The sequence below is a fragment of the Synchiropus splendidus genome, chromosome 9 (genome assembly GCF_027744825.2).
Source record: "Synchiropus splendidus isolate RoL2022-P1 chromosome 9, RoL_Sspl_1.0, whole genome shotgun sequence".
NCBI classification, from domain to species: domain Eukaryota; kingdom Metazoa; phylum Chordata; class Actinopteri; order Syngnathiformes; family Callionymidae; genus Synchiropus; species Synchiropus splendidus.
The window spans coordinates 25,670,600-25,686,375 of NC_071342.1; the positions used below are offsets into that span (position 1 = coordinate 25,670,600).

A 15,776-nucleotide genomic window follows, 5' to 3' on the forward strand; every position below is an offset into this window, starting at 1 on the left:
TCAGCACGATTAGGCGGCGATGTGAGGTGGCGACTGTGGCTGGTTTCATTGTGAGGTCATTTGGGTGCAAGAGTTTCTTTTTTCTCTCCTCTTCAGAAGTGACCTGTGACTCGTCCCGGTGTCCACTAGATGGAAGCACGTGCCACGTACGTTGGCGTCACCGCTGACGTGCTGGTTACGTCACATCACCGTTGCTCAGCTTGTCGCGCTCGAGCCTCGACGCAGTGGATCCTGGCGCCCCACCTGGAGCCGCCGCTGCCATGAGGGGGATCCAACCGACCCAGCGGGGCTGAAGGTGTGTTGTTGCTGGGAGGGATGTCGCTCTGTCAAACGACCAATGGAAAAATGAGCGCGCGGATCTCCGGGCAGATTTGCCTCTCGCCAACCAATCGGCTGCACGGAGTGGGACGCGGTGTCGGGGAGGTGCGGCAGAGCGTCTGACAGCGTCCGAGTCACGGACAACCGACACACGGAGCCTGCGTGGAGGGAAGCACGATGCCGAACAAAGTCAAGAAAGAAAAGGTGGGTGCGAGTTCCTCTCTGTATCTTCAAACACAGCCCGGGTTGCTACGGCGGCGGCGAAGGGCCAGAAGTTGTGGTTCTCGCCGCGAGCCTGGGCCCCGCTGAGGAAGCTAGCAAAGCTAACGGCTCCCGCCAACGTCCCGAGAGCTCGGGCGTCAGTCCGTTTAGCCCCGCTTCACGGAGAGCGACGGACGTGGACCAGCAAGAACTTGTTGCAGGACTCTCTCTTTACACTGGCCTTTGTGAGGAAACGCCTTAGTGGTGGCTGTTTTCGTGTGTCCGGCAGGTGTCTTCCAAGCTGTCCTGCGTGTGTGGACTGTGGTCAGACTACAACTGTTCTTTCATCCCGACAGGAAACGAGCAAATCCGCTAAAAGCGGCGTGAAGAACAGTGGAGGAGGAGGAGGAGGAGAGAGAGACGCTGCAGAAAACTCCGAGGAGGTATAGTCAACACTCGTCACGTGATGGACTGCAGGACGCTGAGTCACGTGTTGGTCCCTGGTCTCGGCCCTGATTCTTCTTGGGGTCCAGGGACTATTTGGGTGACGTGTTGTTCAAGCACAGGGACGGAGGGAAGGCTCTTGTGAGTGGAGCTGCACAGTGGTAATACTGTCTTCAGTGCTGTGACCAAGTGCATTACATGAAGACAGAAGCCACAGCAGGAGATGGAGAAGACAGATGCATGTAGTGAGGGTGGAGAATTGGCTGCAGCATGGCCCAATAGAAACACATCCTGTGACCCGAGGTCCTCACAGCAATCACGTCCGTCAGTCTTGAGGCCGAACGGGCTCAGCCCCCTTTGAGTTTTGGGTCATCTTTGGAACACGTAGGACGGCGCTGCTTGAGGATCTTAGGCTGTGAACAGGCTGATGGGCGGTCCACATGCCTGACATGGAGCTGTCAGAGCTTTTCCACCCAACAGAGGAGAGTCTAAACAGGAAGCCAGTGTAGTGAAGCTGGCCAGCGCCTTCCTTTTGGACCGCTTAGAAGCAGCTGAGAGGTTTTTGAGCTTTGCTGGAGAGGAGTTGGACAAAGGTTTGCTCCATCCAACTGGTCACGTCGTCCAGACAGGCTGAAACCGCAACGTTCCTCTGTCCTGGGGGCAGCATATCCTTGTGTTAGGCCACTGGGGACAATTCCGACAGGAGCTCTTTCCCACGCTGGCTGCAAAGGTTCGTTTTTATTGAGAACCTGGGGCGGTGTGATCAAATCTACTGCCTTTGGTCTGACATGCAGATATCCTTCACGGAAAGATTGATGGGGTACAGACCAGTGTGTTGTGTGTCAGGTTGTTGGGTGAGCTCACTGGCTAAGATAAAGAGGAACAGCAGACATGGATGTCAAAGTGGCCTGAAATAACATATTGCAGTAATCCTAATGACAAGTGCGAAAATCATGGCACAAAACAATTGGGTGTACAGAGTGTGGATATTGGTAAAGCCAAAGTTTACTGGTGAGCAACTGCTAAAATCACATATAATCATATATTATATAGGCAGATCTTTCTATGAAATGTTGACTGAGAAACGCACTCTCTTTCACAGTGGAAAATCACAGTGTTTTGTGACCTACTTTTAAATTAATTTATCCACAGAAATCTGTCATTTATTTGTATTATTTAATCCTAGGAGCCTGAAATTTGACTTCAATTTGCTGGTTATGACATGTACCAGGACATGCAGCCTGTGATCACTCTTCTAACCACCTTCCAGATGGTACCCGTAATACCAAATAAGATCCCCTTTTCACTTCATCTAGCATCTTATGACTTTTTCGTATCCGATGAGCAATAATCCAATACGTGCAAAGAAAATCAGCGCTGTCAGAATCACCATCCGGCTGTTTCCTCCCGCTCGACTTGCTTGAGAGGCGGTGTAGCAGTTGATGTAACCGCCATCCTCCCCAGGCCGTGCAGGGTCCTAGCCTGTAACAAAGCCCACGGAAGTGTCCCATCCTTCTCCTGAGCCTCCTGAGCTGTGGTGGCTCTCTGCAGAGGACGAGCCTGACCTGTGTGATCAAGGTCAATAGATTGGATAATAGCCACTTTCTCACTGTTGGAGTGCAGCGATTTGTGACATTTGTTGTTTCTTGTTTTTCAACAACTACATTACATACTAAAGTGACCTTTTTTTAAATGATCAATGATGCAAACCTACCGCGGAATTGTATAGAAATCATTGAAACTTTTAAAGCAAAACAAATGACAAAAGTGACTTGTTAAGTAGCGGAATGTTGCCTTAGAACCTGAGAGACCACTCCTCCGATCATCCACTACATGTCCAGTATCTTAGCTGCTGGAAGCTAACCGAACTCGGCTGCTTGTCCAAAGCAGTAAGCTCCGTTAGCTTTGGTTTCGCCTGCGGTTCGTTCCCATTAGCTTTCACTCGTTAGCCTTGTGGTGGCGCTCAAGTTTGGTGGAGTCTTGCTTCGCCGTGGGGCCTGACTCTGTGGGTGCACATGTTGCCAACTGCGATTTTTTTTTATTTTTTTATTTTCCTTGACGGAGAAGTTTTGCCGGATGACCACCGTGGTGTCTGCAGGTGGTCTGCAGCGAGCTGTGTGGGATCTTCAGAGAAATGCCTGCTTTGTTTTGTCATCTTTACTCGAACAGCATTGTTCTTCGTGTACGAATATAAATAGCGCCTTGCATTTGAGCGTGAGACACCTGATGAAATGGTTCCAATGGTTCTTGCTTCCAGAGCAGGGTCTTTTCGCTAGTTCCCATAGGCCGACCCCTAAACTCTGGGCGTTAGTAGCGACAGAGGCGTGTTGGGTTGGAGGAGGATTTGGCTCCTTCACGTCGCCTCCTGTGGAGCAGAGTCAAGTGACGCTGTGACCCACCGCATGGCTTCGGACGTGGCGAGCCCGTCTGTGATTGGAACAGTCAAGGTGGCAAATCGGAAGATGTCGCACGCAGAACGCAGCAGTCTCTGCCTGTGTTTAGCCATTGTGAAAGACAAACTCACGAGTTCTATGTTAGTTGTCGGATATTGAATAAATGTGGCCCATTGCAAATGTCAAGTGCAGTGACATGCGGCATGGTTTCATGATCAAGGCCTTAACTTCCTCTGTTTTCCTTTCATGATATCACGACACGGCTGTGTGTCTGCATCAGTCGCAGCAGCAGAGCGGCAGCAAGCGAGCCAGTAACAGCACGCCCCCGCCGACGCAGCTCAACAAGATCAAGTATTCCGGAGGGCCCCAGCTGGTGAAGAAGGAACGGCGCCAGAGCTCGTCCCGCTTCAGTCTGACCCGCAACAGAGAGCTGCAGAAGCTCCCAGCTCTGAAAGGTTGCTGGCCCCGCTGTCTTGGCCTCGCTGCCTCCTCACCTCTGGCTGTCCTCTGTCTGCTCAGATGCGCCCGCTGTGGAGCGCGAGGAGCTGTTCGTGCAGAAGCTGCGTCAGTGCTGTGTCCTCTTCGACTTTGTGAGTGACCCACTCAGTGACCTCAAGTACAAGGAGGTGAAGCGAGCCGGACTTAATGAGATGGTGGAGTACATAACGCACAACAATGACGTGGTGACCGAGTCCATCTACCCAGAGGCTGTGATTATGGTAGGACATGCAAACGTTCACAGGTTCCGTCAGGAGCTGGACCTTTGTCTGATGACTTTGTCCCGAATAGGATCCAACCTTGCACACGCTTCCACGCACGCACGCACGCACGCACGCACGCCTCTGGGGTGGGGTTGATATCGCACCTGCAAATGGAGCAGTGCTCTGTATGCAGCTGCTTGTCTTGTCTTGTTTACAGGCTGATATCAGAGGTGATGAAATCAGAGGCTTTTTATTGACCCTTAAATCCATCAAAATGCGCTGTTTTCGCCCAGGTGTCCACAGCTCCGTCAACAAGTGGATCTCCTGGAGGTCCGGAATCCAGAAGCAGCTGCTGAGACTGTCAGTTTGATCGGAACTTTGGGCACGCGGGCGAAAACAACGCATTTTGAGGGCTTTAATGTGAGTAAAAGATGTGAGACCAAGTATGTTTGGCTCAAACGTCCGACATGAACACAAGCGAGTCGGGTTTTGCCCGCGGACTTGATCCTGATTGGAGAGTCGGGACAGGCGATAGATTATGGTACACGATACCCCGCCAAGCACAGTCTCCATGGTGACAATTCTGCATATCAAAGTCAATAAAAAAAAACATTAGACCTGCACACGTGAACATGAGGAGACGGTGCCTCTCCAGCTCCGTGGCGTGTGACAGTTGTGGAGAGTGTGGTGGACTTTGGGAACCTGATCATGACACTGGTCGACTCTGAATCCCTGTTTCTTTGATGAGATGGAGTGGTCCTCACAGGTTCTCTGAGGCGCTCCTCTGCCTTGGTTCACATCAACACATGCAGCTCTCCCGCTGCCAAGGTGACAACACTTGGGTATTGGCGGCGGTGGCGTCCTCTTCCGCGTCCCCATGAGGCTTCACTGATGGAGGACACACTCTCACAGGCAGCGCTAATGCTAGGAGCCGCCATCAGTTAGGGACCGTCAACAAGTTCTAAAGCCTCAAAGTCTGAGTGACATCTTCAATAAGGCCATGAAAACAAGCATTTTAGGAGAGAGAATTGTGACAAGGTTTTTCACTACACAAGACAAAGGACTGACAGTTTGGATCATGATCTGGAGAATAGACTCTGACTCCATGATCGTTTCTTCACCTGATGGTTTCTCATGTTTGTCCAGCAGCATCTAGGAACTGTGTCCAGACTGATCCATAGTTCAAGTCAACTGTTCAGAGACATGAGACACAGCAGACAGACAGACAGACAGACGGCTCAGTTTAACCCCTAAATAAAGCTGGCAGAGCAGCCTGTCAGACACCAGCGGCTTCTACCAGAGACCTGAAACATTGAGTTGCTCATCTCTGCACTGAGTTCACTCTTCTATTGAGACGTCAACAAACAATGGTGTTGGAGACAAACTCCACTCCTGAGTGTCATCATCAAACAGAGAGACTGTAGTGTCTAACACATGGAGGAGAAGGAACTTGGATTTATCCTGATCATGATCGCCGAGGTGATAACATTTATTGCGATTATTGAACATTTTTTTGTCCATATCGCCCGTCCCTACCGCACGCTGGGGAGGATTGTGAGAGGTCTCTTGGTCGGCCTGCTGCTGAGCAACTTGGTGGAGGTGCGAAGCGTGGGCTGCTGTCCATACTTGCACTACTTTCATCTGGCCAGAATTTCAACAAAGCTTTTTTTGTGTCGGCCTTAGGTGATGTGTCAATTTTCCAAATTTTCATTAGTGTCATGAATCAGCATTTGGTCTCTGCTGTGTCTAATCAATGAATATAATGCACAAGATTCACTTTTGAATGGAGTTACTGGTCTAAATCAACTAATTACTACACATTTTGTGTGGCAGATGCACAGTTTGACATGTAAAACGCCTCCTTTAACAATGCAAAACGTTGACACGTGACAGCCACCCAGCCTGTGCAGTTCCCATCACCACCAATGGGGGCGCAATGCCTGCTGTCCAGAGTCACGCAGCTAGGCTCTGACGTCTACACCAACCAAGCCCGATCCAAGAGAGCCGGCCAGTGGATCTCCACTGCAGGATGGTTGGGTTGGCTGTGTAACGGCTGAGTGAAGATTGTGCTTATGGCCATCGTGGTCACTTCTACTGCTCCTCAGGAGATGGAAGCGTGGACAGAGCAGATGCAGAAAGTGAGCAATAGAAATGGTGGTGCGACAGTGAGATGCACTCTGTAAACATGTCTTGGTCAGCCCTCTCTGGCTTACATGCTCACACGCACAGTATGCCCGCGACTGGTACAGGACGCCCAGGCACAAGGTTCTCCCTCCCTGTCTGCGTGCCACAGCTCTCATGTGCTGTCACCGCTCCGTTGACTGACTCTTGTTTCTCAGTTTTCAGTCAACTTGTTTCGGACTCTGCCTCCTTCCTCCAACCCGACGGGCGCAGAATTTGACCCAGAAGAAGACGAGCCCACTCTGGAGGCAGCATGGCCACACCTGCAGGTACCCTGCACCAGTGAGGACCTGCTCCTCAGCATGCTCCTGATCATAACCCGTCCAGCTGCAGAATATTCATTCATTGTCCCTTTTCTTTTGAGTCTCGTATATTGTGACGAGGTTTGTGTTTGACACTCTTCCTCAGCTGGTCTACGAGTTCTTCCTGCGCTTTCTTGAGTCTCCTGACTTTCAGCCCAACGTGGCCAAGAAGTATATTGACCAGAAGTTTGTGCTTTCAGTAAGTGTGAGGCCGAGTGCGTTGAGCACAGTGATGGACACTCATGACTGTGTGTCTCTGTCTGTCTCTGTCTGTCTTTGTGTGTATGTGTGTGCGTCTCTCTCTCTCTCTCTCTCTCTCTCTGTCTGTCTTTCTTTCTTTCTTTCTTCAGCTTCTGGAACTGTTTGACAGCGAAGACCCAAGAGAAAGGGACTTCCTCAAGACGATCCTCCATCGCATCTATGGGAAGTTTCTGGGTCTACGAGCTTATATCCGCCGCCAGATCAACAACATATTCTACAGGTGCGAGACCAAAGCCCTTCAAACACGACGGTCAGAGTCTGAAGCCTTGGGTTTTTTGTCTTGTAGATTCATTTATGAGACTGAGCATCACAATGGAATTGCGGAGCTTTTGGAGATCTTGGGGAGGTAACCCATTTTCTGCATCACATGTATATATATCGGCTCTGTGTCAAGAATTTCTCAATGAAAATTGAATTGGAGATGATGGCAAATGTGTGTTGATGGTAATTATCATCGTCGTCCAAATCTGGGCCGTCCATATTTTCCTCACCTCGTAACTCAAGACGTCTCCAACTACTTATTGGTGGCTAGTAGCGTCAGCGAACACCTGGAGAACACACCTGCCACCTTTGAAGTCGACGGCATGTCATTTGGTGTTGCTTCCTCTGGTCATGGTGGAAACGCCGGATGGGATGGAGTCAGCTCAGTGGATGGAGATGGTGCTGGTGTGGGCCTGCATGTCTGCCTATCACTGTGAGATGTTGCTCTTGTGTCGAGCTGTTGATGACTCACAGAGCCTGGTCTGGCTCCTCTCTGCAGTATCATCAATGGTTTTGCTCTGCCTCTGAAAGAAGAACACAAGATGTTTCTCATCCGGGTTTTACTGCCTCTCCACAAAGTCAAGAGTCTGAGCGTGTACCACCCGCAGGTGAGTGAGTCAGTGAATCTGTTGTTGGCTGTGAGTGTACCACCCACAGCTAAGCTTGTGTTGTGTACCCTTGTGAGGTCCAACCATATGCTACTCCACGCTGCACCAATGTCAAGGCAGGCAGTGGTGGACGGTGGCTCCAACAGTGAGCCGCTGCTCGAGGATAGTTTCCTCTGTGTTGTGTTGCACACACCCTGACCTGACCTGATGTGACCCTGACCCTGACCCCGACCCTGACCGTGACCTGTTTGAAACAGCAGCCTCTAACAGGACATGAGTGTGTCCTCAGCAGAGTGGGGCAACATTGAGAGTTGAGTTCAGTGTGTGCAGATGAGATTCCCATCAAGTCAACCGAGACATAAGGTCAAAAAGACTGTGATGTCATCCTGTGTATACACACAACCCCACACGTGTCTGCATACGACCCTAGATGACCCCGTGGTGCAGAGCAGCGGGATGCTCCACCTGTGTAGACAGAGGAAGTGGCGGCTTTATCAGCCCGGATTTCATTCCCCTTGTCCACGGTTTTGGAGCAAGAAGGGCAGCTTCAAAGAAACAAAGGACTCCAGCTGCCATGCAGCGGTTGAGCATCTGTTCTCTGATACTGAAGCTCAAAAGCTTGTTTACCTGCACCTAACGGACGAGTGGACAGGAGAGATTTTGACTGAATTTGACCTTGGAATGACATTTACCTGGCGTTGTAGTTCAACAGAACCAACTCCGTGGAGATACATGGTCATGGTTCCTCAGCCTTGCTGGTGACTTGTTCAGGTCCAAAGATGACCTTTGCCTTCTCGTGGTCCTCAACTTCTCTGTCTTCACGACTTCAGATGTTAAGACCTCCTTTTGTCCCATCCTGCCGTCTGTTGCAGCTGGCCTACTGTGTGGTGCAGTTCCTGGAGAAGGACAGCAGTCTGACAGAACCTGTGAGTCCCACTCATCACCTCCCTCCTCCTGCTCCTGCTCCTGACGTCTGTGCATTCTGCAGGTGATCATGGGTCTGTTAAAGTTCTGGCCCAAGACGCACAGTCCCAAAGAGGTGATGTTTTTGAATGAGCTGGAGGAGATCCTGGATGTGATCGAGCCGTCAGAATTTGTCAAAGTCCAGGAGCCACTCTTCAGACAGCTGGCAAAGTGTGTGTCCAGTCCACACTTCCAGGTAACAGAACCCGTGAGAGCCACACCGTGCTGGGATGAAGCCAGTTGAGCTGAAGAACTTCAGTCTTCTAATGCTTCTGATGCTGCTCTGGCTGTGGGCAGGTGGCCGAGCGGGCGCTCTACTACTGGAACAACGAGTACATCATGAGCCTGATCAGTGACAACGCCGCCAGGATCCTGCCCATCATGTTCCCAGCACTTTACAAGAACTCCAAGACACATTGGAACAAGTGAGACACTCGTGGACTGGGCTGCCCCCAGCAGCGTGTCATCCCCGCCTCTCTCTCTCTCTCTCTCTCTCTCTCTCTCTCTGTCTGTGTGCGCGTGCGCGCAGGACGATCCACGGCCTGATCTACAACGCGCTGAAGCTTTTCATGGAGATGAACCAGAAGTTGTTTGACGACTGCACGCAGCAGTACAAGGCTGAGAAGCAAAAGTAAGAGGCATGACATTCACAGGCTCACACTTGCCAACGTGCTCCTGCGTCTGTGCTCACAGAGAGAAATACAAAGTGAAGGAAAGAGAAGAGATCTGGAACAAGATCGAAGGCCTCGCTCGTTTGAACCCGCAGGTACTTGCTCCTGCCGTCTGACCTCACCGCTCCTCCTCGTTCTTCTTTGCCTGGATGACCACCACTTTCTCTTGTCCTCCCAGATGAATAAGCTCCGCCCAGGGCTGCACCACGTCGATGAGGTACGTCTGTGTCTCTTCTGTGTCTCTTCTGTGTGCGTGTGTGTCAGCTTGTGTGTGCACGCACAGCTGATGGTCTACAGTGACGGCTCGGTGGCCCTTTACTCCATGGAGACTGAGACCCCGACTGCAGAAGACATTCAACTGTTGAAGAAGACTGTGGAGACTGAGGCTTCACAGGTGAGAGCCACACACGCCACTCTCATCCACCATCTCACATCTGACCCCGCGTCTCTCTCCAGGGACAGAAGGATCTCAAGAAGGACAAGGTTCTGATGAGGAGAAAGTCTGAGCTTCCTCAGGATGTTTACACCATTAAGGCTCTGGAGGCCCACAAGAGAGCGGAGGAGTATCTGACAGCCAACCAGGAGGCGCTCTGACGTGGGGAGCCTGCCCCCCTCTGCTCCACCCACCCGGAGAGGCAGCCCATGGTCCACACCTGGATCATTTAGAGCAGGATCCAGCTGATGCTGTGACAATCATTGGCGGCTGCCACTTGGCCCCCGATCAATATCAAACCCACCACCGCTGACCACAACTGACTGGACCAGGACTCTGATGTCTTCTTGTCCACGAAGAACGGCCATGTATAGCCCCACCCCTCTCCCAGACCACAGATCTGTCCAACAGGGGCATGGAGAATGGTCACACTCCAGTGAGGAGCGAGTCTGCTGGTGGAAGTGGCTCTCACCTGCTGAGTGAAACCTTGACCACAGGTTGGGACTGAGGGCGCTCTCACACTGCAGGTTCTGTCTCGGGTGGCCACTGCGCCCCCTGCTGTGCAGCCTCAGGCCATGTCCCTTTTTCCTCCTCAGCTGGTGGCGCTCTGCGCACAATAGCTGCTTTGTGAGCCACGATGAAGCAGGTGTCAAGGAAGTCGCCATCAGCCACGCCACAACCTGTTTACCACCATGGCCTTGACCTCCTTATTTCTCTGTCCCTTCTTCACATGATGAGTCCTGGTCACCTCAGAACTGAACCGATGACGGAGCTGAGCCACGGCTGGAACAGAATGTGGCCTTTCACAGCCAAAACTAACCATGAAAGAGTCTGGTCATGTTGGTTTTACGAGGAAACGACAGCAGAAACAAGCTGCGTAATGCGGCGCGTCTGGATGGGTCCACGCTGCTCTCACGACACCTTGAGCACAGGGAGAGAGGTGACTGAGGATGGAGAAGGTTTGAGGCAGTGACGTCCAGGTCCAGACGTCAGAAGTGATCCATGAATGGTCTGGTGGTAACTCTTTCCTCCTCACTGTGCTCCTCATGCAGTGACAGCTGCAGATCACAGCAGTGAGAACAGTGAGTGGAGAGCGCAGCGTGATGCACTGAAGCAACTCTGTCTGTCAGTAACATCAGCTGTTGAGAAAACACCCGAGCTATCAAACCCCCCAGAACCTTGACTGCCCGCCATCTATCATGTCGGTGTGGAGTGGCGCTGGACACCTAGTTTCCAGCGTCTAGCGGCGAGTGGCCTGAGGCCAGAAGCTCACCCCCTGTGGAGAGTTTTCCCAGACGTAGGGATCAGGTCCGCGTCCAAACCCAACTGTCTTGTGCTCGCATCTGGCACCTCGGAGCTGAAAGAGCTTGGTCTGGAGGCAGAACCCGCAGTGTGAACTGACCCAGGCCAACGGCCCAGCAGCTTGAAGCAGAAGTGGGGCGCGGTCCGTGAATCGTTCACGACCTTTGGTTCCTGAGCGCATCAGCATGAGTCTCTGATGCTTGTCTTTGTTCTTGCTGTTTCCATAACACCAAACACAGCGGAGGTACCCACTGGGCACCGCACCTTCACGTCCTTGAACAATAAAGCCACCACGAACAACAAACTGCACCCACACCTCCTTGTTTACATACCAACCTGCCCCCTAAATCTGGCCTCGCCCTCTGCCAACAGTGGCCCTTGCAGTGAAGGAATGGATGGCTGCTGTGGGCGGGGCACATGAGCAGGCCTTTGAAATTCCCAACCAGCTGGTCAGTCTGTCCAACTGAGACGTTCAGAGGGGACGTGTGCTGCCACCGGGCCCTTTCAGCCTCTGGAGTCTGGCTCCCTGACGGAGCCATCAAACGGTAGTGAGTCCAAATGTTGTCAACAAAAGTGTCTGCTGGCTTGGTTGCCTCATCAGGGACAAAGTACTGACGGTGCACAGTTGGCCATGAGGCGAGTGATACCCAGAATGCACCTGGGCTCATGTCAGCCATCCACTGTGCAAATTGGAACGCAACGGAGTGAACTGAGTGAAACATGGTGGGATGCGGTGTCCGTGCTGTGGTTACAGGTTCTGTCTTGTTAGGTATTGAGGTCTATACCACGTGACGTCCGTCAGCTGCAGCTCCTCGTATCATTGCTGTGTGGATCAGGAAGTGGAGGAGGAGTCCGGGTGTCTGGTCCACAGGCCAGCTCTCCCTGAAGTCCTGGTCCTGTTACCTGTGATCCCATCTTTCCAACGCTCAACAATATGGTGACCCAGACGACCCCTGGAACCTTTTAATGACCAGTTTACAGAAATGACACCACACTGACACTCACTTTTGTACAGACTAAATAAAAGTTTCATCCAAAAGTCCACACTGTATTATGATGCAGTAAACAAGCAAGCAGTCCCCTGGGACACACGTGACGTTTGGAATGCTTCTCTTCACTGTCCAAGTCTCCGGCCACATGCGAGCCGCTCCGACAGGTCAGTGTTCAGCACCAGCCAGGCATCACTGTTACCAAGCGCAGAAGGGGAACATCAGGTAGAAGTAAGAAAACAAACTGGAATGTTCCAGACCAGTAGTGACTCTTCAGACTTGAGCGCCCCCTCGGGGAGCATGGGTGTTGCCGCGGCGATGCAGCCGCGAGGCGGCGGTGGCGGCAGCTGCCTGGCGGCTCTGCAGTGCATGCTGGACCACATCCTTCCACTGGTCATCTGAAATCTCCTGGGCCCAGGTCGGCACGCCCAGGGATGGGAGCGCCACCGCAGCCATGGTCCGCTTCACCAGCTCCACGTGGTCTGTTGGACGACAGAGGCCATGCAGGTCGCTGTTCACAGACTCCTGGCCACACTCCACTGACCTTGGTCCATGGGGATGGACGCACGGCTCCTCTGCAGCGCGGCTCCTTCCGGGTCTTCCTCATCGATGTCGGGCGGCGGCGCTTCAGGCAGGTGCAGTCCCATGGCCTGCAGGTCATCAGGCCGTTAAGACGGCGAGTGACGGGCCCAGCTGCCGGGCCGACTCACCTGAATCCTGTGCTGGACCTGCAGCACCTGCTCATCATGGGACGACTCGGGCTCCTGCTGCTGCTGCTGCTCATTCTCCGCCGGCACGATGGTCCCCTCAGGCTCCTGGTTCAACGGCTGGTAGTAATAACCACTGTTGGTAAACTCCTCCTCCTCCTCCTCCTCCTCCCCCCCGTCCATCTCTTCCCCATCCTCCACTCCATTCCAGGACATGGCTCCTGGAAGCGACAGTCCCTCGCCTGGACAGTCGTTCTCCGAGTTTGGAAAGACTCTTTCTGGACCCATTGCTGTGCTCGACACCTTCATCCAGCGGTGATGCAGCCTGTGGGCCGACAGGAGAGGTAGAGGGTGTCGTGACGTCACTTCCTGTCGCCAAGAACCATTTCGCTCCACGAAGGACAGAAACGGAAAGAGAGAGAGACGGATGGTGTCGAGCGTAAACTCTCCGGTCAGGACCGAATGTGGCTGGACGCGTCGACCGCGGCTCCTTCCCCGTGCGCTACATTCGCCACTGGATTGACCCGAGTCCAATGCAGGGACCAAACATCGTGACAACTCACCCGCTCCGCCTTTTAGACGCCCCACTGCTTCGTGCTCGCTTTTCAAACGCGCGTCTCCTTCTGGCTCTTGAAGCCCGCGACTCTTCGACGCAGCTGCTGACGGAGTACTTCCGGATACGTCACCGCCGTTGTGTTTCTACTGTTAAACCTTTCCTGCCTCCTCACCGGACCGTGGTCGGGCGTCACAGGGGAGGTGTTCCGTCACCTCCAAGGCTGGAGCGCGCACTCCAGGGTTTAATGTCCTTTTCGTCGGCTGGAGCTGGGACATGGATGAGTCGAGTCTTTGGTAGAGCGTTCTTATGGTTTATTTCGTCGCAGTTCGAACTTGACAAGTACCGGGCACTTCTACACGTTTTCTTCCCCAGAGAGACGTCAATCTCCCGGCAGCCCCTCCCACACGCAGCGGCCACACCACACATACACGCACAGCGGCAGACACTCCACACTCACTCCTACAACACTACCCCCACTCTGGATAGCATTCTAAACAATGCACTCCAGCAACTCCATACAAAATAAAACAGGTGGGCAACCCTTATTACTTGCAATATACAAAAATAAAGTATTTTAGCCTCACCTTTAAAATTAGCACCTGTGGAGAAATAGTGTATAAAAAGTAGAATGGCACCATCCTGTCCATAACAGTCAGCAGGTGACTTTTAACTCAATTGTGCGTGAATACCAGGCCAACCGCTTTACACACTTTCACTATTGTCACTAGACATATGTACGAGCCCTCAACATGCAGACTAGACCAATACTCTCTTTTTTTTTTCAGAACATATTTGAACATGAGAACATTATAAATTCTAAACTTAACTATTCATCTCAAACAGTTAACCTCGCTTAATGGACCCATTCCCCATACATGATTGGTGGTCGTCGCCGGCGACGAGGTCTTTCAGCGCTCGGGTCCGGATGATGTTGAACTGCAGCACCACTGCTGTCTGGAAGACCGGACTGAGGAGAGTCAAACACAACAGTATCAATGTCAGGATCTGAGGAAGTGGAACTGAAAGCTGTCCCAGCTGCACTGTTGGAAAACAGCTGAGACAAGCCCAGGTCCAGGTCCGCTTGATCACTCTGCACAGGTGGTGGCGACACCTCCATCGGTGTCCATGAAGACGCCAGCTCCAGGGCCCAGGTGTTGTCCAGAGCGTCCCGGCAACGGTACAGCTTCAGCTGATCATGATGGACCACCTTGACTTTGGTCCTGGGGTTCTTCTGGATCCTGTACACCAGGTCGTCCAGCTGTCCCAGGATGAAATAAGGCCCTTCATACGACGGCAGGAACTTCCGAACTCTGTTCTTGACATTTCGGGTGCCTTTGATGAGATACCAAACAGCATCACCAATCTGATAGTGGGTCCGACAGCAAGACTTGTCATATTGTCTTTTTGCTCGTTGCACTGCTTCACCAAGGGCGACTCTGACGATCTGGTGTGCCAGCTCCAACCGTTCTCGGAGACTCTGGACATACTCAGGGGGTGAAGGTGTGGCGTCAGTGTCTGGGGGTAATCCAGCAACCAGATCAACTGGTTCAGTCAATTCCCTGCCGAACATCATCATGTTTGGAGTTAAACCAGTTGCACTGTGCTTGGTTGCTCGGTAGGCCATGACAGCAAAGGGGATCATCACGTCCCAGTCCCAGTGACAGCGCTCAGCTGTAGTGGCCAGGATCTTCTGTAGAGTGGCGTTGAATCTTTCCACTTGCCCATCAGACTGTGGACGGAAGGGCGTGGTGTGAGTTTTCTCGATGCCGAACGTTGAGCACATCTTCTGAAACACCTCAGATTCAAAATTGCGGCCCTGGTCACTGTGCAGGGTATGTGGAGCACCGTAACGAGACACCCACTGAGAGGCCAAAACTTCTGCCACAGTCACAGCTTTGTCATCATGGAGGGGGAATGCTTCAACCCACTTAGTAAAATAGTCTTGTATGACAAGTATATACCGATTTCCCCGCTCAGTCTCATTTAGTGGTCCCATAATGTCTAGAGCGACGCGCTCCATGGGGGCACCAACCCTTACCGTTCCCATGGGGGCTTGTGGTGTCTTGCGGGGTCTCGCTTTGGATGCGCAGCTGGTGCAGGTACTACACCACAAAGAGACATCTTCTCTCATTTTGTACCAGTAGTACCGAGTCTGTATTCGGGTGACAGTTCGTTCAACGCCAAAATGTCCTCCAATGAGTCCTTCATGCATCTGTTTTAGGATATCTGCTCGGAAGGATTTGGGCAGCAACACTTGGGGATAAAACTGCGTGTCGTCCAGGCAGTAGTATTTCCTCATCAAGACTCCATCACGGATGAAAAGTCTTGCCCATTGACTCCAGTAGGCCTTAGTCGCGGGGCTGTAGGGTGACACGGTGAGCCAAGGGGGGCGCTCACTGCCGGACTCGAGCCATATCTTGACGGGTGAGATGTCAATGTCTGCCTCCTGGGCTCGTTGGAGATCCGTCATGGACCAGCCTTGAAA

The 15,776-nt window shown here is 52.4% G+C and overlaps 2 protein-coding genes across 3 annotated transcripts; one reads left to right on the plus strand and one right to left on the minus strand.

Moving 5' to 3' along the window:
- Nucleotides 1-194: 194 nt before the first annotated feature.
- On the plus strand, nt 195-12,256 carry ppp2r5d (protein phosphatase 2, regulatory subunit B', delta). Its single transcript, XM_053875706.1, has 17 exons — nt 195-522; nt 876-962; nt 3,637-3,811; nt 3,876-4,075; nt 6,397-6,507; nt 6,647-6,739; nt 6,891-7,021; nt 7,088-7,147; nt 7,562-7,670; nt 8,543-8,596; nt 8,659-8,829; nt 8,931-9,058; nt 9,163-9,264; nt 9,327-9,399; nt 9,483-9,521; nt 9,588-9,698; nt 9,761-12,256. Exons 1-17 carry the CDS (start codon nt 496-498, stop codon nt 9,896-9,898), a joined length of 1,809 nt encoding a protein of 602 aa, XP_053731681.1. The 5' UTR covers nt 195-495; the 3' UTR covers nt 9,899-12,256.
- On the minus strand, nt 11,532-13,433 carry mea1 (male-enhanced antigen 1). 2 transcript variants are annotated; one of them, XM_053875710.1, is made up of 5 exons: nt 13,299-13,433; nt 12,739-13,060; nt 12,573-12,678; nt 12,289-12,510; nt 11,532-12,223 (listed from the first exon to the last, which is right to left on the minus strand). In XM_053875710.1, exons 2-4 carry the CDS (start codon nt 13,042-13,044, stop codon nt 12,302-12,304), a joined length of 621 nt encoding a protein of 206 aa, XP_053731685.1. In that variant the 5' UTR covers nt 13,045-13,060; nt 13,299-13,433; the 3' UTR covers nt 11,532-12,223; nt 12,289-12,301. The 2 variants fall into 2 exon arrangements, with proteins under 2 accessions (XP_053731685.1, XP_053731684.1); XM_053875709.1 differs by having other exon boundaries at nt 11,535-12,510.
- Nucleotides 13,434-15,776: the final 2,343 nt, after the last annotated feature.